Consider the following 25,595-nt stretch of genomic DNA (forward strand, 5'->3'; position numbering starts at 1 on the left):
GGTATAACAATGTTTTGTCTGGCAATGAATATTACTGGTGTCAAGTTCACTGGTGACCATATCCTCCCTGCATGTGGGAAGATGTCTGAAACCTGTGCTTCTCAGCCACACAGAGACTTCTGACATAAAGCAAAGCTCACTGCAGCATTAATCGTTTTAATGTATTGTGTTGTCCCAGAGTTTATTACTGTGGCAGTGGGGTGTGGTTAGGGCGCCAGGCTGCTGGGGAGAGACACGAGTGTCCCAGCTGGAGGCCAGACAGCTGAACGGAATCAGGTAATCAGTCACATAATAAATGCACGGTGATGGCCTGGTTCTGTTCTCTTGCAGTAGGCTGGGTTCCAGAGGAGACGGAGACGCTTCTTCAGCGACGAAGCAGCGCAGGCTTGAGAGCAGCGGACAGGAGAGCGACCTGTCAGTGGTGCCTGTAATATCAATTTACCTGTGTGCGAATAAAGCTGTGTGTGTGACACTATACTCTCTCTCTGTCATCCCTGTAACGGACTGTGGACAAGAGGCTCCACAATTACATGCTAAATCTTTTGAACAGTCATTTTTATTATACATCCATTGAGTAAAAAAGCAAAAAACAAAAAGCTAAAGACTTCCACTTTTAGGTCTGACAGCTACAAGGTTTTCAGCTTTAGGTTGTAAGCCTCCCTGTAAACTTCAGATTTTACTTTATATACCAGTTTATATAAATATAGTTTACTTATCTCTTTTTCAGTTTAGTTGTTTTTTTGGTTTGTCTACCCATGTGCCATCCAGGGCTGAGGGGAGGGAGAAGAGAATATTTTAAAGACTGGAGGGGCAAATCAGAGCCATGAATATTATAATATACATGGATAAACAAGAATAACATGTTTGTATACTTGTGTTAAAATGACCAATGCCCAGTGTTACAGATGAATGTAAAGGCTGATGACTTGCTGTTATATTTAATCTAACCTCCAGTGATAAATATAAACAATTTGAATCACAAAAAAGTGCATTAGTAAAACAGTCTGAAATGAAAATCTCTGATTTTAATGAATGACAGTTCAGAATATTTAGCAACACAGACTCACTGAGGAATGTGCTTGATAGTAATGACTCACTGGCGCAGTTTACAATTTCAGCATGTTTATGTTCTGTTGGGATTGTTATCACCCTTCCTGTTAGAAAGATAGAGGAACACCCAGATCTAAAAACAGCATTCCCACGTAAACACTTGTGAATGCACGTATACAGGAGCCGTTTGTTTCCAGGAACAGTATGTTCATAAGACTGTTTAGCTTTTACTCCACTAAAGGCATTGCTTTCAATACTAGTTATGCTACGACATCCAATAGATTATGTTTGCTTAAACTAGACTGCACATTAAAGAGTGAAATAAGCAGCAATCTTACATTTTAACATATCTCATAGAACTTGCTGATTGAGATTGAGTGACCTACAAATGGTGGCGGTAGTGGTGGTGCGTGAATGTGTGTGTGAGAGTTGGGTTGAATCGCAATGGACGCCGTTTAAATAAAAGAAAAAAGCTGGTTTAAATCGAGACTGTGTAACTAAAAAAAATAGAATAGGAATTATCTTGAATGAAAAGTTAAACTCATTGACAATAAAACACACTGACACTGCAAGTGAAAATAAGGCGACAGTACGATTTTAAACGTACGAAGGAAGATGAGCTATCACACAAACACAGCAAAGACACACACACACAGACACGCACGCACGCACACAGTCATGGTCGCTAGCTAGCTAGCTACAGCTAGTAGTATCTGCACAGTTGGTACGAAGGCAGTTTGGGTTAAAACATGGACTGCATAAATACATTTGTCCGAATAACACAACACTGAAAATTTCCTTCACACTATTTTATGACATTTAACATTATCCTATGATGCCATTATCCTTTGGCTGCTGTTAAATAAAAGTTTGCTTTTAAACTGCAGCCACAATACATTTGGTGTAAGCACTGATTGATAAATCAAACTCTTGTTTACAGCTACAGTATATCTCAAAAGTGAGTACACCCTTTAGATTTTTGCAAATATTCTGTTATATCCTTTCAGGGGATAACATTATCCTACTGAAACTTTGATATAACTTAAAGTAGTCAGTGTGCTGCTTGAATAACAGTATAGATTTATTGTCCTTTGAAAATTACTCAGTACACAGCTGTTAATGTCTAAACAGCTGGCAACAAAAGTGAGTACACCCCATAGTGAACATGTCCTAATTGTGCCCAATGATGTTGTTTTCCCGCCCTGGTGTCATGTGACTCGTTAGTGTTACAAGGATTCAGGTGTAAATGATAAGCAGGGCTGTTAAATTTGGTGTTTTGGGCACAATTCTCTCTGAATGCTGGACAACATGGCACCTCATGGCAAGGAACTCTCTGAGCGGCTGAAAAAAAGGATTATTGCGCTTCACAAAGATGGCCTTGGCTATAAGAAGATTGCCAACACCATGAAAATGAGTTGCAGCACAGTGGCTAAGATCATACAGCGGTTTTCCAGGACAGGTTCCACTCGGAACAGGCCTCGCCAGGGTCGACCAAAGAAGTTGAGTCCACGTGCTCAGCGTCATATCCAGAGGTTGGTTTCCAAAAATAGACGTGCGAGTGCTTCCAGCATTGCTGCAGAGGTTGCAGAAGTGGGATGTCAGCCTGTCAGTGCCCAGACCATACGCCGCACACTGCATCAAATCGGTTTGTATGGCCGTCGCCCCAGACAGAAGCCCCTTCTGAAACCGATGCATAAGAAAGCCCGCAAACAGTTTGCTGAAGACAATGAATCCAAGAACATGAGTTACTGGAACCATGTCCTGTGGTCTGATGAGACCAAAATAAACCTGTTTGGGTCAGATGGTGTCCGGCGTGTGTGGCGGCACCCTGGTGAGGAGTACCAAGACAAATGTGTTTTGCCTACAGTCAAGCATGGTGGTGGCAGCATCATGGTCTGGGGCTGCATGAGTGCTGCCGGCACTGGGGAGCTGCATTTCATTGAGGGACACATGAATTCCAATATATACTGTGACATCCTGCAGCAGAGCATGATCCCCTCTCTTCGGAAACTGGGCCGTAGGGCAGTTTTCCAACATGATAATGACCCTAAACACACCTCCAAGATGACAACGGCCTTGCTGAAGAAGCTGAAGGTTAAGGTGATGGACTGGCCAAGTATGTCTCTAGACCTAAACCCAATTGAGCACATGTGGGGCATCCTCAAGAGGAAGGTGGAGGAGTGCAAGGTGTCCAACATCCGTGCGCTCCGTGATGTCGTCGTGGAGGAGTGGAAGAAGATTCCAGAAGCAACCTGTGCAGCTCTGGTGAATTCCATGCCCAGGAGGGTTAAAGCAGTGCTAGATAACAATGGTGGTCACACAAAATATTGACACTTTGGGCACAATTTAGACATGTTCACTATGGGGTGTACTCACTTTTGTTGCCAGCTGTTTAGACATTAACAGCTGTGTACTGAGTAATTTTCAAAGGACAATAAATCTATACTGTTATTCAAGCAGCACACTGACTACTTTAAGTTATATCAAAGTTTCAGTAGGATAATGTTATCCCCTGAAAGGATATAACAGAATATTTGCAAAAATCTAAAGGGTGTACTCACTTTTGAGATATACTGTATGTAACTCATACCACATCGGTACTGACAGCGAACTAACAAATGGTCTATTTCTTTTCTTTTTGTCGTACAATTTTTATACAAATCAAGAGAAATTCAAACGCCGTGATTTCTCCGGCTAAACAGAAACTATGCAAGATGGGTGGGATCTTAAACTGACCTCCAGTGGTAGATGACTTCAGGAATTCTAATTGCTCTTAATTGCTCAAGAGTTCCTCCCCACCAGAACTCTCCCCCAGATCACAGCGGTCCGAGCATCTGTACTAGAGACAGGACAAAAAGGTAGGTGGATATTTCTTCTAAAGCCATTTTTAAAAGTTTGTTTTCTGCTCATTTATTTTCAGTATTATGGGGTCAATGTAGACGTCCTACAGAAATCCTTTCAACTGCCCTCAAACTTGACCAACACATGATGGGCAGGCAGATTACAGTGACTGTTAATGGGAGTCATAATGCTGTCTCCAGCACTTCCGCTAACATAGAACAAGCACCCGGTGACTAAACCTTTATGTCCTTTCACAGATTGGGTACAATGGAAGTGAAGGTGTCGGTGGACGGTATCCCACGTGTGGTTTGTGGCGTTACAGAGGAAACAACATGCCAAGAAGTAGTGATAGCGTTGGCTCAAGCCCTGGGTATGTACAGTACATTATATCTGTGGCTGTACGTAGTAATAAGATTTATGTTCTGACATGGTGACAAAGCTGACAACCACAATGTCACCCCTCTCTTTAGGTCAACCCGGGCGCTACACGTTACAGGAGAAATTTAAAGACTTCGAGCGGTGCATGGCGCCCAATGAATGCCTTCTGGAGACTCTTGAGAAGTACGGCCAGCAGGCCAGGGAGGTCCGACTCACACTGCTCCACAAAGGACCCTTGGTCTGGGACGAAATGAGCAGGACAAAAGTTGGCAGATACCAGCCCTGCCCACCATTGAGAAGAAAAGATGCAGGCACCAGAATGCGGCGGAGTAGCGGTTTACTGAGTTTGCATCGTCAAAGTTTGCCGCCGCTGAAAAGTTTAAGACAAGATGCCGAGCAGCAAAAAGAGGACGTGAAACGGCCGAAAAGAAAGTCTCTGACGCTCATGGAGGAGGCCTGGGAATGGCTGGAGAGTCTGAGTAAAAGCAAAGTCTATAGTACTGCCTGTGATAAGGAAAGCAGTAAGACGACAGATAAAAGGAATCTCACTACTTTGGGTATTTCTCTCACTGTTGACGAAGGTTACTCAGGTCGAAGCAGTAGAAGCAAAGTCAGAAGTCAGAAAAGTTTGAAGTCAGACTTGGACCATCAAACATCCTGCTGCATTGGAAGTCAGACGAGGGGTAAAGTAAACAAAAGCCTAGAGAAAAATCAAAAGGCAACATCAGAACTGTCAAAATGTGCTACATCTGAAGATGAGAAAAACAGTCTAAGAGAAACCATAATCTATCAACTCAGCTGTTTGCAGGATTTACAGGACCAGATAGGACGCATGGACAAACAGATTGTGGAGCTTGAGGAAAAACAAAGGGCCAAAAAAGCTGAGCAGGAAGCCCAGCAGAAGATGGTTGAAGAGGAGATGGAGCAGATCAAGTTTTGGGAGAATGAATTAAAGGCGGAGGAAGGTTATGAGAAAGATTTGCAATACCAGTTCCTTGAGATGAGAGCAAATGCTGTGGGGTGCAAGGCCAAACTGGAGGAGTACAAGCGCAAAATGCAGGGGCTTGATTTCTTTGCCACTCAAAACGTTGTCCAAGGGGATTCAGAGAGGTTTTCAGAAGACGGTGCAAAGGCTGCAGCAAAGATTTCAGTTGTATCAAATAAAGACCAACAATCTGATCCAGATGGGGATGTAAATATTAACAGGAAGTTCCTGCCCAAAGAGGATTTGAACCCTCCTCATGCACTAGTTCCTCCCAGCCAGATAAAGGAGCGACGCTCCACAGGGCCCACCGAGCTGAGGGAGTGGTGGACACGCTGGGCTCAAGCCCAAACTCCTCAATCACAGACTAAAAACAAGGTGATTCACCGCTCTGAGCTCACAATATATCTGGGCAGTACCAAGGTTTAGAGGTGACAAATATTAAGACAAGAAATATTAGGAATGCTTCATCGCACAGCAGTTGTGGTAATTTCATTACTCACAATGAATTTGTGCTCAATACTAACAGCTCAGCATTAGAAGTGCACCTTTGTGGCCCTCAGCAAGAGAACAAGGGCAGGGGATCAAACTCAATGGCCTTCAACAGGAAGTGTTTCTTTTACAAATACATTTTTTTGTGTACAATTAACTGACAATGAGAGAAGATTCACAAACTTCACATTTGAAGTCTGCAGGTAGGATTTCTTGCCATCGTCAGTATTTATGGAATATATTGTACATGCTATAGTGAAAGAGAGGGAAATATCAAAGCGCATTATTCCTGCCTTTGCTTCAAGGAGAAAGCTTTCATGGGGATTATGCCCTCAATTTGAGGAAAGATTAACTTTTTTTATTGAATGGAATTGTGACACTGGTAAAATCTGCTCTCTGAGGAAGCATGCAAATAATTATAGATTGGAAAATGCATTATCATGGGAGAAGTATTCAGATATTTTATACAAGTAAAAGCTGCAATACAGTGTAAAAAATACTCTTACAACTAAAAAGCCAGCATTCAAAATGTTAAGTAAAAGTCAAAAGGCATCAAAATATACTTTAAGTATCAGAATTAAAGGTAATCATTGTGCAGAATGGCCCATTTCAGATTAATAAATATTACTAGATTATCTCTAATAATGCATTAATGTGTACATCACTTTAATGTTGCAGCTGGTAAAGGTGGGAATCATTACTTTATACTGCTAAGCAGCTTAACCTACAACAATACATCATTTATTTGTTGATTTATAAAAAATGTTAATCAGAATCTGCAAAGTAAAAAGGACAATATTTGCCTCTGAATCGAAGGAGGGGAAGTTGAGATTAAATAGAAATCAAAAAGTAAAGTACAAGTACCTCAAAACTACTCCTACTGTTCTTAAGTACTGTACTTGAGTAAATCTACTTTAAACTGACTCAAATATTACATACAACTGCTCACCTCAAGAGAGCTGGTGCAAGGGTTCATGTCAAAGGGTGGGGCGGGACTGAAAGCTTCCATTGAGCTTCAGTTTTGGTGAATTCATACATTTTGTCATCTGCAGAGAAACCCTCGTTGTGGTTAATGTTTCTTACTGTGGAGCACGCACCTATACCTATGTACCTGTCTTTTTGTAACACTTGGCTAATCTTGGCACATGCCTTTTTTACAATGTTATTTCTTTCACTGAAATGAACCCTTGAGTGTTGGTCAATGTAATAAAGTCATTTTCACAGCTACTTAAATGCTTTAAAGTTTTTTTTATTTAGTCATGAATAAATCTGACATGCAGGCATTCTCTGAAATAAAACAATTTACAACAGCTCATGATTTTCATAAAACTTTAATTCAATAGTTTCATTCAAGACCATTAACAAAAGTACATGAGAACCTCTGTTCGTGGTTCAACTGAAACCCAGTGATCTCCAAAGTTGAAATTAATTTAGACTGTAACTTAATGTGCAGAGGCACAACAGCTCACCCACCACGTCTCGGCGCACAATAACTGGTATCCTGATCTTTTATGCTTTTTTTTTTTTTAACTGAATCTCTAATACTTTACCTTTCTCCTCCTTTAAGTTAAATTTGTTTTGTTATATTGGAAGTTCCAATGAACTTCACCAAGCCAAAAAAAAAAAAAAAAAAAAAAAAAAGCAAAAAAAAAAAGAGCACACATTACATACAGTATAGTTCAACCCACAGGTTTGGGATGCATATCAGTATTATTTCTACTAGAAGAAGAAAAAAACAAACAAAAAACAAAAACAAAAGCCACCCTAAGATTGTTCTGAATTTTTTGGTGGTTGGCTGGGAACAGAGGATACATCAAATGTTTTGTTTTTTAAATTTCATTTTGCTTGTAGTTTTTAGGCACCTTATTCTTACTTAATTCAATATTAGCAGATTTTCAATGAAAAAAAAAAAAAAAAGAGCAAAAATATGTGCAAGAAAAAACATAGTATAAAAGAACTGCAGATATAAGATGCCACAAGGAATTCTGCACCTGGGAAAAATTGCTTAAGTGGAGCATGTGAATACCAAAAAGGTATCTAAAGGCTCCAGATTGGTAAAAGTAAATCCCATTAGATTAACTACATTGACATTCACGTACATCACACACACACACACCATGCTTTCACTTCAGCTCTTCAATAAAGCGTTTTAAAAACTGCTCAAAAAAACGGAGCAGAGAAGAATCCTCAGTTTAAGCTCGCACATGAGAAATATGATCCTCCTTATGGAGGGAACTTTGCTTTGCTTTATGCGTCTTGTAGGAAAGCATACAGTAGTGGAAACTTGACAATGAAACCATTTTTTAAGTTTCCATGGGTAAAGGAGCAAAAATATGAGAAAAAACAAAAAAAAGGAGCAGATGCTCAAAGACACCCCAGGCAAACTATTGGACAGATTACAGGTGCAGAATTCCAGACAAACCAGATTCAAAAAGATAAAGATAGGGACACAGACAGCCACACAGTCATCACTCTGGTTTAGCGGGACGAGACCCTCAGAAACAAATACCTCCTTTACACACTACAATCACTTCTAGGATACATCACACACGCACACACTCAGAGACCCCCACGTACGCTGCAGTGTGGAACTCTGTATCAAGTATATCATACATGGGAGGCGAGGCAGGGAACTGTGGAATGAGAGAAGTTCCCTCGCAGGTTTTGATGGGGACGAAGATTACACATGCTGATTACTGTATGTGTGCGTATGTTTTGTGTACGAGTGCGTGTGTGCAAACATGTGTCGAATCAAATTCCCTTATCCCCGTTGTCGCCCTTTGGGATGGCATCCATCCAACACCAAGCAGGGTGGGCTCTGTATTGCTCAGTCAATGACACCGGGCTGGCGAGTCTTGCGCTCCACATTGAAGCCCTGCGTAGCAGAGGAAGGATGGCATTAATGTTGAAGCTTAAATAAAACAAGTATATACTTCATTTCCAAAATATACGTTATTGAAAGGGAGCTGGAAATCCTCAACTTGGTTTGATGTTCTCAATATAAAATAAATAAATGTATGGTTTTCGGAAATTGAAAGAAATGGCCTGAGCCTTTTCATTCATTATGCAACACTCATTCTGAAACAGTATAAACAAAGTAATTAAGACCGCTACACTTATTGTATATGATGACTAAATACTACTACGAATATAATCCAGTGAATGTCCTCATTCCCAGTATATGTACTGATTGAAATGTTCAACAACTTCGTATTTACAATATTTGACACAACAAGTTAAATTGGTATTTGTAGTTATGATTTCAATAGTTACACATCAGGTCAAACACTAGCAGCTACATTCCTCGCACAGACAAAAGGTGGTAGGAGTACAGGCTTGGTTGTACCTTTGAATTGTCAGGACCGCGAGGCTGTCTTACAATCACCAGGCGAGGAGCACTGGCGTCGTCAAGGGTGATGCTCTTCAATCGGTTTACCAGACGATCTGGACGCGGGGTCACCACCGGCTTAGGCCCCTCACTGTAACGGCAGGTTCATAATGAGACCAATTTTTTTTTTTAATCTTATGTCACTTGAAAATGTTGCCAAAGATGATTTATATAAAACGCCAGAAATTCAGATTATAGTTAATGGAACTAAAAGGTTCTGGAGTCTTTACCTGACTCTGCGTACGTTGCAGGCACTACATTTTCCTGTGCGTTGATTGAGGACAACTGAGAACTCCACCTCATCCCCGGTCTGGAGCTCGAGGCCATCTTGCACTTCTTTTACGTGGAAAAACAGCTTCTTGCTCTCTCCAACTTCATATGTGATGAAGCCAAACTGGGGACCACAAAACACAACTTCAGCATTCAAAATGTGAAGACATTCACTGCAGCACGTAGTAACGGTCAACACTGAGGTTCCTTTCCTTCTATTGTTTTAATATACTTAAGATAAATGTGAGGCGATGTACGGAGCTCCTCTGGGGTCGCATGGTAGGAAAACAATCTCAATGTGTAAATCTGTGCAAACGGATTTGTAATCCATTGTACATTTATGGAACTCCGTAAACTTATGACCTTATTGGACTTTTTAATCTGCAGTTGTGTCACTATAGCATTTTTAAAAAGGGACTTTGAATAGTACATTTAGTGATAGTATCAATTTAAAACGGTATTGTAATATTTCTACAGAGTTATATCCCATCATGCGTGGAGGTTCAAGCTTATAGTTCACCATTTTATTCCCATTTAGTACATCTTGTTTTCTATGTTGTATATATTGATTTAGGAGTATGTCTGGCACACAGTAGCCATGCTGTTATATTTATTCATTCATTATTAATTTATATGTTTTGTTTAATAATAAGGGTTGATGTCTTGGACTTTACCTGCTCAGTGGTGGAACACAAAGCCAGATCCTTTATTTATGTAAATACTATAATAATAATAATAATAATAATAATAATAATAATAATAATAAATGAATAAATACTTATTAGCAGTAAATGTTTTATTTAAGTAAACGCATGTAGGTCTGAAGTCTCAAGAAAAATGTACCTCGAATTCAGGGCAGTTTACAAATTTCGCCCACATGGATTTATACACAAGTTTATTTTCCTACCATGTGACCCCAGAGGGGCTCCGTAGCAATGAGCACTAATGGAACTGAAAACAAACATCTGATCACTACCTGGTCTTTGACACACTCCACCATGGCTCTACGCTGAGGGACCACATTACAGGCCATCTTCTGTCCAGTTTGGGACACTGTGCAATCCTGGAACTTCACAAGTTCCCCTTTCTGCAGACAATCTGCCTTGTTAGACATGCCCATTATTCCAAAGGGATAATTCTGGCCTTTAGTTGCACCTAAAAAAATAAAATCAAGAAGGGGGAGGGATTAGATCATGTTAAGCCTCCCAAGAAAACACTGTCATTTGAATGTTGAAGGTCTACAAGTCCCATTATAACTTGACACTAACCTTCCTCTGTGACTTCAATAAGCCCTTGGTATTCTGTCTGGGAGGGGTCCACACTGCGTAAGGGACGGATGACTTTCCCCATCATCACTGTAGCACCAACATCTTCACTGATTTCATTCACTAAAAGTGGAGAACAGTTTGCAGTCACTCCCCCTATACTGCCAGATCAACAAATATTATGACTTGAAGCGGCTGGAAATAAACCCCTCATACCTGCAGCCACTTTGGTAACCTTTTCAGCACTGACTTTGTTCCCTTTTCCTTTAGAGAGAGTGTACTCCACTGTGTCGCCCAGCTCCAAGTTCTCCAAGTCTCCACACATTTCACTGGAGGAGGAAACAGATTTACACTGAGACTTGGATTTGAACGAACAAAATGAGCAACTTGTCCAAAAAGGCATCTAGGACTTAATCCTTTACCTGTAGTGAAAGAAAATCTCCTGGTCATGATTTGCTGTCTCAATGAAACCAAAGTTGTCCTTCAGTGTGGCAACGAATCCAAGCAGTCTCTTGGCATTGGAGGCATTGCGGTTGAGGACCCGAATCGAGACCTGCGCTCTGCTGGCCAGTTCGCTTCACTTCATTGATGGAGAACTCCACCTAAAGGACAAACGTTAATATGTCACACACAGGGGGCCACAACTTTGAAGAAAGTAAATCAGCGCTGCAAACACAGCCATACAAGTTGGGTAACATCAGCAGCATAGCTTATATTGCCCAACTCTTCAGCAGTGTCTGCAACGGTTGAGGGGATCACTTCAACGTGCAAGTCTTTGTTGTGTCTGGAGATTAATCATGAACAAGATATTTGGGGGGGGGAAAGAGTAGCAGGACTCTGTGGGCAGATCGGGGGGTCTGCCACAACGCCTTTAGGTTGGCTTGGAAAGGCCCAGGATGAAGGTGGCCCGCAGGGTGAAGCTCCAGGGGTTGAGTCACCCGGACCGTGCTGGTTCCTAGGGCCGTGGACTTAGCGCTTACGGCGGTACAGGGGCCCCCTCTTGTGCTTGACGCTTTGTGGAATTAGTTTTTTTTGCAATGTGATCACCATTAATATCCATCCATCCCCTACCGCTTATCTGGGGTCGGGTTGCGGGGGCAGCAGATCCAGTAAGGAACCCCAAACTTCCCTACCACATCCCCCAGTCGGATCCAGAGGCATTCCCAGGCCAGTGAGGAGATATAATCTCTCCACCGAGTCCTGGGTCTACCCCTCGGGAGGTGTTCCAGGCACGTCCAGCTGGGTGGAGCCCAGGTGGCATCCTTACTAGATGCCCGAACCACCTTTCAACGCAAAGGAGCGGCGGCTCTTCTCCGAGTCTCTCCCGGATGGCTGAGCTTCTCACCCTATCTCTAAGGGAGACGTCAGCCACCCGCCTGAGAAAACCCATCCCGGTCACTTGTACCCGCGACCTCGTTCATTAATATCTACAGGATTAAATTGTGCACAAGAGCACAATGTTTTTTCTAGATCCATCTTAAACTTGCTCTCAAAGTTGACCAAATTGATGTATTTAACTTAAAATGTACAAACATTTTATCTCTAAAGACTAGGGCTGTGAAGCGATAAAAATAAATAATTTAATTAATTACAAGCTTTGTGATTAATTAATCGCATATATCAATATTTGCTGTCAGAGCTCCGTGCTTTCGGAGCAAAAGTCAGGGGCATCTAGGAGTGCGATTAATCTGCGTTAATATTTTTTACGCGTTATTTTTTCTGTGATTAATTAATCGAAATTAACGCATTAATGCGACAGCCCTACTAAAAACACATGACGTTGCCAAAGTCTGCGTAATCGTGGTAAATAATCGTGATTCCGATTTCTGCCATTTAAAAATCAAGCCTACTGTAGTCTTCATCAAGGAAAATAGATGGTAGATACCTTGTCTCCAACCTGTGGGTATCCTCCTCCCTCTAGGTCCTTGTTATGGTATGCCACAGTGAGCTTCACTCCGCAGTCTTCATATGCAATCACTCCTTCCTCAGCTTCCTACAGAGAGGGCAACAAAACACATTATTTTCCCAACGAGCATCACCCATGCTTGATCCAGCTGGCCCCAGCCGAGGCCGACAGTCCATCAATGCCACACCTGTAGCTGGTGTAAGCTACCAATGTCTCAAGCGGATGATTTAAGACTATATAGTGTATTAGAAGATGGTGTGCAGAGAAAGCCCACACAAGCATGTGAGAGGCAACAGTGTGCAATGCATTATTCTGCAGCAGCCTAGTTGTTTAGCATTAGTCTAGGGTACTGCAACAGCTCCGGGTTACACTCTGAAGGTCTAGTATGAAGGGCTGCATAATCACCCACCACTAATGCGGTTACATTGGGAACACTTCTGCAATATTCACACAACGTATTATATCCCTCAATTGTTCACAGTAATTGCCTGAATGCATCACAGCATGTCATTTACTAACATTTTCATGTTAAGCATTTATTCCCAACAAAAGAATAAGTAAGAATTAAGCTCGATCACAGAACACGAGCAGCCCGTTTCATGCTTCTTAATCCGTTGTGTTCTTGCTGCAACTTCCAATTACTCTTACCGTTTTGACTGCAAAAATATTTATCAACAGTCCTAATTTCAAATGCCAAAACAGATTAATGTTGCTGCTTATATCATTAAGGAATGACACAATAATTATTGTTACTGAAGGACATATAGTACTTACAACAATTAACAGCCTGTTCCCAAAAAACGTGTGCTTCTAAGGGTTAATTGTTGATCAAATACCATGCTGCTAACTAAAAGGTAAACGAGGCAATCAGTGCTCAGAAGCCAGCAAAGACCAACCTTTTCTACAACTTTAGCCTTGAAAAAGAGAAAACAGACTCCTATTAGTCAACATCACACTTGTGATGACAGTATTATTACACTGCATCATTTGTTTGTATATATATATATATCTGTGTGTGTGTGTGTGTGTGTGTGTATTTATTAGGTCGAGGAAACAAATGATTATTTCTTAGACTAAATGTTAGTGAACTGCATAAACTATTGCTATAAGTCTGTGCATTTCTTTATCGTTTATTTGTGAGACTTTATTCGTGTGGCTTCATGCAGAGCGTCTCAGTCCTACCTTGTCTTTTTTCTAACCAACAAGGAGCATGAACAGGAGGTCGTCATTGGACGAGAAAGCAAAGAGGAAAAATTAGAACTAAAAACAGAAATTGGGAAGAGGTGTTTAAGTGGACTACAAGGCTGTCGTTTTTGAACGCACTGCCGGGTGCATTTTCATGTACAATAATATTTGTCATAGTTGCGCTCTATGGTACCTTTTCCTTGCCCTTGGTGGGGCTGACATTCTTGGTGGTCGCTGCAACAACTTCCTTCTCCACCACACCCATAAAGCGCTGCTCAGACTGGGTATGGAAGGACACTGTGCCCTTGGGCAGCTTCTTGATGCGCACTGCGTGGTTCCTCTGAGCCGACAGCATATCCTGGCAAGAAACACGACATTTACTTTAGCTTGTTATTAACAAATGCTTAAATTTTGCCTGATTAAGTAGTAAGACAGAATACATACTTTTGTGAAAAGCTTATAAACAGGACCTACAGGCACAACAGTGAACTCCACTTCATCTGAGATGTGCAGCTGGCTTTCCTCCAGGACTTCACTGAAGTGGAAGAACATCCTGGCATCCCGATCCACACACTTAATGAAGCCAAAGCCATCGCGTATAGCCGCAATCACCCCCTACAAGAGGAATGGGTGACAAAGTTACTCTCTGAATAGGTATTCACTTCAGTTCAATGCTTGTGGACGCCCCTTCCAATATGCAGTTTTCTGTCATCTCTACAATCATGATTTACACAATATAATTACCCCACATCAGGAATATCAAATGGATTTATTATTTTGTTATCCCACCATTTCACGGGTCTCCTTGGTGAAGTCGAAGGTGTCTGGGAGGATGTCGATGTTGGTAGCCCTCTCCAACTTGTCTCTGCGGTCGGTGGAGATGTTGAACTGGATGTGGTCTCCCTCCAAAAGAGTCACCTTGGACTTTGTGTCCTTCTCGCCAAAGGGCAGCTCCTTGTCAGTGAAACCAATGCGGGAACTGATACGGCCCGGTAGAGGGTCGTTCTGTGGAAGCGTGAATGAGAGGTTTGTGAAAGTTGTACGTTATGTTCTTGGTTGGTGGGTCAGTGGTGCTTTTACAGCCAAAGCCTTCTCAAGCACAATTCAACTGGTCAGACTTGTTGTCCACTTGCCTGGTTTTTTGTGGGAACCTTGGGAATGACCTTGACAACAGTCCCTTCGAACTGCTCAATGCTGATATCCTCAAAGATGACTGTTCCTTGGACGAGCAGCCTCACATCTGTGGCTACCTCCTTACCCTATGGCCACAAGAACAAACATGTAAAACATGTACGCACGTCATTGAAAACAGGGTTTCTGCAGGTTTCAACAAGTTGCATTGAAGACTTTTTAAGGAGAATTTAATATTTATTTGTATTTTTCAGTTTTAGAAGTATGTCTTGACATTGACACGTTTAAACAATCTAATAGTAATATATAACAGCAATAAATATATTAGGGTTACAGTTCTAGTGGAAAACCTTTATTTTGATTGTGGTTTATTTCTTCAAAATCACTTCTTTAAAATAAAAAAACCTCTTGATTATTTGCAGTTAACACAACAATAGAAATCGTATTTTAGACCTTTTTAAATACTTAAATTTCAGACAATTGAATTAAAGACTTTTTAAAGACTGGGGGAAAACCACGATTAAAGAGTTTAAAAGTCACTCGAGTATTTCCGGAGCTGAAAAGCTTAACCCCTACATTTCTGTCTTTGATGGTGAACTCGACGTCATCTCCAGCCTGCAGAGCCTCCAGGTCACCCTTGAACTCACTGTAGTGAAAAAATATCTCCTTCACCACATCTGCCCTCTCAATGAATCCAAAGGCCTCCTGAAAGACAACACGTGGTTCAACACAACAGGTACATCAACCGTCCTCTCATAATGGGAGATCCTGCCTCAATAGTTCAAAGTTACTTCATGACACTAAAACCAAACTAACATTTGCAAATGTTGAGGCCAAACTTCGTGTTTAGACCGACTTAGGAGTCATATTCAGAGATAAAATGTGTGATGCATTTCAATCATCATCATTTTATTCATCTGCATCGTGGAGATCATGGTATAGAACCAAATATAATTAGCATTTAGAAATGATGCTGAGCTACCCGCCATCATCAAATATAAAGCAGATCTAAAGCCTTCACCTTTAACAAACAACCGAGTGGCTAGGTTGGTAAATCCTGACTGACCGGTTAAGTGTATTACTACTTTTCTCAAGTGTTTTGAATAGTGCCTTTATGATGGTGTTTTGTGGATTCAGCCATCACAAATGATAACCATAACATTTATAACTTGCTCAATAAAACATGTAATGATATTAGTGACCCATACCTTTGTAGCACACACCACACCTTGGCACCTCATTTGCTTTTTCTTCACTAGTTGAATATTACGAGCACTGACTGCACCAGTACTAAAGTAGAAAAAAAAAATAAAGTTAAAAAATAGGGACGCTGGGCATATTAAGACAACAATACTGACATGGTGTAAAGACTTACTGCTTGTTGGTATCCATGTAAAAGCTGACTTTGTCGCCTGTGTCTAGGTGCATATTTGCCTCCACATCATCAGGGGTGTAGGTAAGGTAGAACACTTCCTGTGGAAAGTCACAACAGGGTTATAAAGGTGTTTGGGACACACGTATTAACTCCTATAACTATGTCACATAAAAAAAAAAATAGAAACATCTTTTCCTGATGTCACATTGCATCTGCTCATAGAATTCAGCATTGTTTTTGTTTTTGTCATTTACATTCTCCTCATTCAAATTTAACCGTTTTGTTTCCTTATTCTCGTGCAGCGTTAAAAAGGGATTAGGCCTACGACGGCATTTAGTTGTGCAACCCTATACAACGACAAGTGAATCTTAAAAAAGGCCTGGCATGAACATCTTGCATATCATTGACATAAATCAATCATAACGTGGAAGCAGATGTAAGAAGGCATTTAGCAAAACCCAGCCAAGCAGAGAGCAAGTAATTGATTGTACAAAATCCTCAAGGAAGAATTAAATTAAAATTACAATAACTATTCCATTGATCAAGCACGCTGTAGTCCATGCCACTTACCCCATTCCTTTCATAACAAACACTGCCAGTGGGCACCTGGCCGGGTGCAGACTTTCCATCTAAGTGCACTGGGATTGCAGAGACAACCTGCAGAAAAGGGAGGAAATAACAGAGGGGGTTATTAGCACAATACTTTGCCAAGCGCAGACGGAGTATTAATTGTAATTACATAGCCCAATTAAAATATTTCTGGACATGTGATGGATGAAATGGCTTAATTTCAAAATGTCACAGTAACAAGTATATCAAGTGTCACAAATGTGGTGCATCAGCCACAGGTTTGCATTGTTGCATGATGGTGCCTCAGAGTAAAATATGTAGCATGTTGATAACCTGACTGAACAAATTAGTGAGTGAATTAAAAATCAGTAAAAGTGTGCTTTGCATGTATACCTAGATGCAGTATGTGTATGCATGTATGCATTACAAGACAAGCAGCATCACTTGCATGTTATGAACTATACATCTACAATGAGCAAAGCAATGCCACGGCAAAGCTCGGCCGTCTAGTGCCGAGTTTAACTTAATGATGCAGCAGTTGGGTTCATTGACCTTTCACAGACCAACTACAGTAGTATTTGTTTTAACTGCGCTATACTAGTTGCTGTGAGCATTCACGGAGAAAGGAATACACCCACTGAGCAATTAATTTGATCACTTGACCATATTTGTTCTATGGACATTCAGCACCTCCAGCAAACATGCATGTCTGCACAAGATGCCAATCTTAAATTTATTGTAAATCTTGATGGGAAATGTTGTTCTTTAAATTTAGATGCAGAATTAGAGAGGGGGGTCAAATTTAACAATTCACTTACAATAACATCCCCTGCCCAAAAAACACAATGGGCCATATAAATATTAATTGACAGACAACGACAGAACCAAAAATAAAATGGTGTTCCTTAACTGGATGAATATAACCATGCAGCACAGTAAAGGGATAGGCGTGCAGGTCTGGCCCCACCTGGCCCGAGATGCGCTCCTCTGGCAGCACCTCTGGCTTTATCTTTAGCAGCTTCACTGCTATTGGCTTGCCAGTGCGCCTGTCAGAGGATACCTCAAACTCTACATCATCTGAGGGGAGAGAGAAGCAGGAGAAAAAATAAACACTTGGCACACTTGAAATAATACAGAAAATGTCAAGTGGCATTCTCGTAAATGTTCAATTTAGTAAATGTCTGTTAAGTCACCGGTCGCCTACGGCCCAATGACGAAAATACTGCAATATTTATACATTTGCAGTATTACAAAACGGGGTGTATAAATTAAATAAATTCTGTATTATTTTTCTGCTTATGCAAACCAAACATTTCCTACTGCTGCAGCTTCACATTAAAAAGCATGTAACTGGTAAAGCACAACAATTGTTATAAATACAACATATTCATCAGTGAGCACCACCAGTAATTGGGATGTAGCCACATCAACCACGACATGTTTTGACAGGTTTGGTACACAAGTCCAAGAAATCTCACCTCCTATTTTAAGCTCCTGCAGGTTGCCATTGTACTGTGAGCAGTGGAAGAAGAGACGAGCCTGGCGTTCAGAGCACTGAATGAAACCGTAGGAAGTCAGGAGCTTCTCCACCACACCAGTCTCTCTAATGCCAGGCCCAGTGCCATTAGCGTATGCAGTATGTCCATTGTTATGGAGCATGCCTGGGTCAAAACTCATCTGGGAAAGAGGAGACACAAGTGTTAAAATGCATTCAGCCGTGAAGCAGACCAAAAAAAAGAAGCATGTCACAGTTTAATGCAGTGTTTGATGCCAACCTTAATAAAAAAAAAAGAACCACTTCAAAACATGCAGGTACAACAAATTTCAGGAGAAAGTGGGGAGAGGAAAAGCAATAGTAAAGCTACATCAGAGTCTTCTGGGGCTATCTGGCCATCAACAGAGGGGAACACACATCGATAACTAGGTAGAATTTTAGGATAATTTATCCTATTTAATGGAAAACATAAATGAGTGAACACATTAAGGACACTGTATGGCCTGTGCGTAGTGTCATGCACTTAAAGTTAAAATTCACAGACTTTGTCGAGTGATTTTAGTCCCAAACCACCTAAACACTGACACAACGTTGCAACATGCAAATCTGGTTAGACAGACACACGTTGAAAAACTGTTCCCCCCTCTACCTACCAACCTACCAGTGTTACAGTCCGACTAAGTGATTGTACTGGAATATCAATAAAAACTCACTTTAAAAAAATTCTACCACTCCATCCTGGTTAAACTCACTTTTCACGCAACTACAAACCATGCTGTTAGCAAACATCACATGACACAGCAGCAGCTCACAGGGCTGTTAAAGTCAGTGTGGGCACCACCGGACATGCCCTCTTACTGATCTCTGATACAAGGGGGTCCGCTTGTGTTTTTTACTTCCTGGTTGGGGATGGTATGAGAGGGAGGAGCAGCGGGGGATAGGCATGGGATCAGTAGAGGTAGATGGGGCAGAGCCAGTGTTGCGAGCCACTGGCGGTTCAGAGGAGCCTCTTTCCATTTCTGACACTGGGGATAGGACTTGGATTAGCTGTTGGGAGGAGGCAACAGCTTTGAAAAGGAGCATAGACATAGCGTTTAACTTACAGCAATCTTTTTTTGTTTTTAAATGACCCTTTTTCCAGACATCGCAAGTTGGTAATTACAAAAAAGCAGTTATCCAGCATACCGTTATAAAAATACTGCATCTTCCACTTTACTTTGCTAATCTGCCGTTATTTCATACAACAACCAGTGTCTGCCCAGGAGCCAATTTGTGGAGGCCCAACATGTAGACATTTCACAATATACTACACATTATTGTATACAAAGATTCCTCCAATGCCATTTCATTTTAGCTCATCACAAATCACCAATACTCAAAGCCTGACAGCAAAATACCAAGCCATAAGAAAACCACAAGGACACGCCGTAACAACTACTACCATGACAATCTCTCATTACAGCATCAAACAGCACTAAACACAGGATGGCTCTACAGAGAAGGCAGACTAAACTGAAAAGATTAAGCAACCTCTTTGCGCAGCCAGTTAAGGTGAAGTGCAGTGTCACAATTGTTTCTCAAGGTGGAGTGAAATAAAACTGCTGAAGATGGAGAATCAGAAAATGCAAATGACAGGTCAAAAGAGTGATGCTTCTACAGTGGACAGAGTTGGTGATGGGTTATGAGGGGGGTCCCAGAGCAGCCTCTTCTGTTAGGCCCTGTACTGCAGCTATTCTTAACAGAATACATAACCTATACGGAGGCATTTTACCCTTTAGCAAAGGACATTAAAGATCCGAGCACACAAGCCGCAATGGTTTGGTTGCCTGTGCGACAATTCTTGTCAAACATCCACGTAAAAAAAAGAAAAAAAAAGGTTTATACTGAGATAATGAAATACTTTAGTTCAATGCTGATGGGCCAGTGCTTTAAATACTACCCATTTCATTTATTTCAGTTTTTAAACCATGAACAGGACCAACTGAGATGCAGTTTAGCTTGTATTCCAACTAAAGTTTTACTTGATTGTGATATGAAGGAAAAAAAAAAAAAGGCTCTTCAGGAATTGTGAAAAGCGCCAAATTTGTACGGCCTAATCAGCAGAACACGCCTCACCCTGCAACAGTACAACTGAATAGAGGCTAGTCTCGGGAGCCCGAAAAGGATGAAGGTTAGGCCATTCACAGCAGAGAGATGCAGGGCAAGGTGGGTGGATGGGTGTTCGATGAGGTGGGGCACGTAGAAAAGAGGTGGGAAGGTGGAACTTACGGATCGGCCATATGGCGACAGGCTGAGTCCGACAGGGGAGGTGCTGCTCAGGTCAGCGCTAACAAATGCGGTGGGTGGCGACGCAGGCAAGGTAAACTCAACAAAGCCTTTCCAGGGGCTGCCCATATTTTCCCATAAACTCGGACCACACTTGCTTGAGCACTTGCTGAACTTGATTACTTGTTTGAATTTTTTGCTGGACTGTTAAGTTCTATTTTATGTAACCACCCAATGATACACCGCTGGATGTCTGCAGGGGTGAAGAGAGGAACAAACATAACGGGTAAGGCAGATAGGTCAGCCAGTGTGCCAAGTGTCACAAACAAAACAAAAGGAAAATAGCTGTGGGCTTGTATCCCAAAGGGAGGGAGTTGAAAAGGCAAAAGTCAGGGAGGATATGACTTTAAAACGACAGAATAGGAAAAAGGAGCTGGCTGGGTGTGGGAGGGCAAATCTTTCTCAAACTAAATTCATTAACCAGTTTAACTGTTTGGAGGTGGTGTAGCTTCAGTTCAGCTGGCTTATGTTTGAAGAAGTTATCTTTAGCAAATTGTATCACTGACATGATATAAATCAAGCTTTCTACTCAGTATCAATTATCACACTCATTCCACATTAGGACTGTGCAGTCATGTGCCAAAAAGATTGTATTTGTGTGTATATATATATATATATATATATATATAATGTTCATTTCAAATCAAGCATTGCGGCAGCGGATTTATTTCCATCGCTGTGGTTGACAGTGTGTCATCACTGAAACCAGCTGCTGCAACTATTGACTGAAGATGTTGCCATTTGCCTTTAATGATCAGGCAACACATCCAGATACAGTTTCGATAAGCCATTATAAAAATACTAACACATGAGTGTTTGCTTAAACAACATCCAACTTTGACAAAGAGGACAAATGCACTATTTGTGTTCAGTGACAAAAAAGAAAACAACCTCTGCGCAGCTGGCCAAACTGAATCAGTGTTACAGATGTACAAACACAGATTTTGTATTATGTACAATAAATGTATACAAACTGCAAAGTTACCAATTACAGCTTCTGAAGTCCACCCAACTTTCAGAATTTAATCTGAATTCTTAAACCCCACACAGGGAAATATTTTCAGCATACCTGGGGTGGGGGGGTAGGGGATCATTCAAAACATGACAAATGAAATCATAAGTGACTTAACAATTAAAAAGGACAGTTGTTAACATGATATGCCATATGTTATGAAGGGACTACCAACTGAGACCCACCTTTATTCGTCGTCTTTAAATCTTGTAATTCTCAGGTTCTCGATGACTTTGCAGTTCCTGCAGACCTCTTCACGCACACAGTTGAACACACGCACACAGTTGAACACACGCACACACACACACAAACACTTGTTACAGGTTTCTGGCACAAGTTCGAGATGGTTGCATAAAGCAAAAAAAGGAGAAATCTAGCACAAGAAAAAGGCAAACGCAGGTGCAATAACACTGCTTAGAAAAAAAAATACAGTGAAAACAGTGGGAGGAGTAGAGAAAAGGAAAGATGGGGGAACTATGTGGGGGAAATAAAACTAGCAGATAGCAGCCCACTCCACACCCCGGTGGTGAGTCGGTGGTGTGGTGAGGATGAGGAGGGCTAGGAGCAGCGTTGGGACGTGTGCTTTGTCAAAGCTGTTGAGTAGGCACAAACTTCTGGTTTCAGATCAGTTAGTCTTCTCAGAATATGCTTGGGCATAGGATTGCTTCTCTGTTGCGTTTCAATTGGGCTGATGGACGTCTTCTTTGGTCGTTTCAGAATTTGGTTACTTCTTGTGTTTTAAACCCTTGAAGTGATCCGTTTGTTTTTTATTTGTCTTCTGTGTTGCAACTTGCTTGTTTTGGGAGGTTTATCTTCAGTTTCTTTGTTATGATCTGAACTTGAAGCAGTTGCGGATGGTACAAAAATTCAGTTCCGTTTCACTTCATACTGTAAGGGAAGAAGCACAGGTGGTTAGCTGAGCAGAATCTGATGACTTTACAGATTATGGTAAACACAAAGGACAAAAGGCACAAGGGGCTCAAAGTGTCAGCAAAGAGGCAGTCACTGTCAAATGATAATTAAAAACAATAAACAGTGAGGACCAGTTTTTTAAAACACTAGTTTCTTTTCCCCACATTTATAAGTATTAACAATGGTTTTCCTCAGATGCCTTGATACAGGCCACAATGCCGGGAATGCTGTAGATCAACCTTCAGTTCAGGCCTTGATATTCATGGCGCCATCTGACCTGGGCTCTGTTTTGTACATCACTCAACTGTTGCACACTTATCGTAGATAATCAGTGTGCATCTGAGGCCCAATAAGCAACCAAGATGAATTACGTTTGCGTGTACCGTGTGAAATAATATTGTAAAATTTAATTACAAACTCAGACTGATCTCTATCAGTAGGTGAGAGCAGAGTGTTGTTGACCTAAATACACTGCTTTGAAAACAAGCTGGCTGAGCCAACACGGGACACATGATATCTATTCTGCTGTGACTGTGTTGCAATGGCTCTCATCCCACGCACTTCCCAAAACTATAATGTTGTAAAAATGCTCAAATGGGACTCCTAGCAATAAAGAAACTTGTTTTTGTTGAAGATGACTCCTTAATATTCATATCCAATATGTGAAAATCTGAATTAACCAACAAGCAGCACTTTTGTGTTTTGTTTACATTCACAAGGCTTGGATGCATACTAGCCCCACGGGGACTAAAGCAGTACATCCTAATGATAGTGTCCGTCAGTTATCACAGAATGGATTGGTTAAGTGGGTTAAAGGTTATGAGCAATGAACAGGGACGGTTCTTCAGTGAAAACAACCTTGGGGAAGATGGGCTTTTCTGTTCTCCTTTTTCAGCTTTTGGTGACGCAGAAAGAGAAAAATACAGTCCACCCACTAAACCACCAGCACCGACTGGCCGTTTCAGTCCTTTCCAATGAGAATAAGACTACAGTTTATTTCGGTAATCATTAAACAACAAAGACTAGGGAACCGTACAGCCTGCCCCAGCTAACAGAGGCTCTAGTCTCGCAAGCTTTAAAACGACTGCGCTACCCTGATGTGGGCCCGAACAACAACCGCCCTGACAGCACCAGCCATGTGACTTCCTAGCAATCCGCTATCCTAAGCAGGAACCGCTAATAAGGCCTGCTCCAACACGTTGCGGCATGCAATGCTATCGAAAACGTCACATCCAAGCTAGCCAGCTAATGTCAAACTCATCCAAGACTCTTACACATCTGCACAACAACTGAAGATGGGTTGCGTTTCGTGGATATACTGCTTGCTACGTAAACTAACGCATTCAAGTATAAATCATCTTAATGACCTTGTGTGGACAAACACAACCCGACATATTAGCATCTCGCTAACGCTAAAGTCGTAAACAGCCACTACCCCCGGGCGTTTCCAACTTTTACATATAAATCAAGTCACTGCGACACTTTCATTACGCCACAAGTTAACTCAAATAGTTAGTATACCAGGCATTTTAGTCATGTGGCTGTTATCACAAGTAACGTTAGGTGGCTTGAAGTCTGATCAAAAAGTTCGCGGAAAGTAACCACACAAACGTGTTATTCTTGTAAACCGAGACAACCACGCCAAGCTCTATACAATAAAACCTTCTTTGTAATGTTTTTGGTTCATCCTTAAGTGTATAAACTAGTCAGAAAATAGTTTGAGGTTTGTAACAAAACAATTGAATGTCGCGACAAATTCGGCACCCGTCTTTTAAAAAAGGAGTTAATAATAAACATTAATGAAACCTTATTTTGTAAAACATGATAGCACCACGTACTTCCCTCCGACACAGAGTAACGTCTACGTTTTTAATAGAAATGTGATTTCAAATAAAGGACAAAATGAGAGTTTGCGAGGGTCGGCAGTCACTTCCAAGGCAGTGACTACCAACGGAAAGACTGGACCTTTACCATTAAAGTTATTATACGGGCCAAATACACTTATAACGAGCCAATCAGGGTCACCACAAATGTATAGGTAACAGAGTGTATTCTGCACACGCACAAATAACAGAAATATAACGTTATCAGAGCTAACGGCACGAGGACGGGACAACAAAGAAGCTATGACAAGCGATCCGAGGCTTGTCATCAATTCATCAATTACCGCGTCTGTCACTAATGTTTCACACAGCCATTTATCGCCGCCTCTTTGGTAACGCTACACGTTTTTAGAAATAAAGAGTTGTTTAAGTGTAGTTTTAACAATATAGCTAGGCCGTTCACTATGCTAAGCGGCTAATAGCGGCTACAGTTAGCTAGCATGCTGCTGGACCGCTTGGTCCTTGTGTGTGGTGATTTATGGTGAGGAAAAACACGGCTGCCCCCACCCAGGCCCGAGCTCTGCGTATGACTAAGTGCTGTATATCCCGTTCAATTCTAAAGGCCCACTGGATAAAAAAGGTTATTGTCTTACTGACACAGTTCAAACAAATGTTTAAATTGTTATAATAAACAGGAAAAATAATAAAACTCACCCCAACAGCTTTCAGCACTGTCACCAGCGCCGCTAGAAGCAGCACGGCACATTACGTAGTGATTAGGGAGGCAGCTACCGCGATATTTCACAACGATAGGACCTCCAGAGAGCCTAAAAAGAATAGGGTGGCTACTGCAGCGGAGCTGCTGATGACTAACCCTCATTGTAGTCTCGCAACGATAATTGGAGGACTGGGCATATGTCTATGATCATGATGGCAATATTTCTCTAACTTGCTATCTGGGCTAGAAATCAGGCATATACGAGCAGTGTCACTCGAAATATATTCATCAGCATGTAATTCACTATATCTGGACCACTGAAAAATAACACGTGTGTTCCTCATTTTATCCCCTGACAGTAACTTTCCTCTTCTCAAGTAGAGTTTCTGAGGCCACACGTTGCAACTTGGGGGTGTGTTCAAGAATGAAATCGATCGTATACGAAATGTTATTTGAGGCCGCTCACTCCTCGCTTCA

At 41.4% G+C, this 25,595-nt stretch overlaps 1 protein-coding gene across 1 annotated transcript; it reads right to left on the minus strand.

Annotated features, from left to right (window-relative positions):
* Window positions 1–7,058: 7,058 nt before the first annotated feature.
* On the minus strand, window positions 7,059–25,269 carry csde1 (cold shock domain containing E1, RNA-binding). Its single transcript, XM_029435138.1, is given in 23 exon segments — window positions 7,059–8,618; window positions 9,090–9,222; window positions 9,362–9,525; window positions 10,378–10,556; window positions 10,670–10,789; window positions 10,883–10,995; window positions 11,089–11,219; window positions 11,221–11,268; window positions 12,552–12,659; window positions 13,951–14,115; window positions 14,232–14,372; window positions 14,547–14,762; window positions 14,891–15,016; window positions 15,465–15,593; window positions 16,097–16,178; window positions 16,264–16,361; window positions 16,834–16,920; window positions 17,801–17,910; window positions 18,312–18,510; window positions 19,187–19,375; window positions 20,597–20,846; window positions 21,851–22,553; window positions 25,115–25,269. Coding segments are annotated over 21 exon segments (2,712 nt in total). The 5' UTR covers window positions 20,723–20,846; window positions 21,851–22,553; window positions 25,115–25,269; the 3' UTR covers window positions 7,059–8,570.
* Between the last annotated feature and the right edge of the window lie 326 nt (window positions 25,270–25,595).

Source organism: Cottoperca gobio, chromosome 7 (genome assembly GCF_900634415.1).
Source record: "Cottoperca gobio chromosome 7, fCotGob3.1, whole genome shotgun sequence".
NCBI lineage: Eukaryota > Metazoa > Chordata > Actinopteri > Perciformes > Bovichtidae > Cottoperca > Cottoperca gobio.